The sequence below is a fragment of the Nanorana parkeri genome, unplaced genomic scaffold (assembly GCF_000935625.1).
Source record: "Nanorana parkeri isolate BGI_ZX_2015 unplaced genomic scaffold, ASM93562v1 scaffold4885, whole genome shotgun sequence".
Taxonomy (NCBI): domain Eukaryota; kingdom Metazoa; phylum Chordata; class Amphibia; order Anura; family Dicroglossidae; genus Nanorana; species Nanorana parkeri.
The window spans coordinates 1-486 of NW_017311145.1; the positions used below are offsets into that span (position 1 = coordinate 1).

Genomic DNA, 486 nt, shown 5'->3' on the forward strand with positions numbered 1-486 from the left:
GGGGGGAGGGGACATTAGAGTGTAAGCTCCTCTGTACAGGGGCTGATGTGACCGGTAGTTGTGGCTCTGTCCTCGCAGTGGGAGACGTGGATTCTGTCGCAGTTGCGGGTGATGTACAGCGTTGGATACGGGATTTCGCTGGCGGCGCTCACTGTGGCCCTCTGTATACTGACACAGCTCAGGTACGGCTTCCTCCTCCATTGATGAACACTGTGGTAGGTGATGATGGAGAGGAGGAGTCAGGGGAGGACAGAGCCTTGGGGCCCCTATGGAAAGATGAAGAGGAGAGGAGGAGTCAGGGGAGGCAAGAGCCTTGGGGGGCCCCTATGTAAAGATGAGGAGGAGAGGAGGAGTCAGGGGAGGACAGAGCATTGGGGGGCCCCTATGGAAAGATGAAGAGGAGAGGAGGAGTCAGGGGAGGACAGAGCCTTGGGGGGCCCCTATGTAAAGATGAGGAGGAGAGGAGGAGTCAGGGGAGGACAGAGC

At 58.4% G+C, this 486-nt stretch overlaps 1 protein-coding gene across 1 annotated transcript in view; it reads left to right on the plus strand.

Annotated features, from left to right (window-relative positions):
• Positions 1–78: 78 nt before the first annotated feature.
• LOC108804042 (gastric inhibitory polypeptide receptor-like) overlaps positions 79–486 on the plus strand; it is a gene marked incomplete at its 5' end in the record, with an annotated part of 8,176 nt that continues 7,768 nt past the window's right edge. Inside the window, one exon of the mRNA XM_018575810.1 lies at positions 79–182. Coding sequence (XP_018431312.1) covers positions 79–182 — 104 coding nt within the window. The remainder of the gene's footprint in view (positions 183–486) is intronic.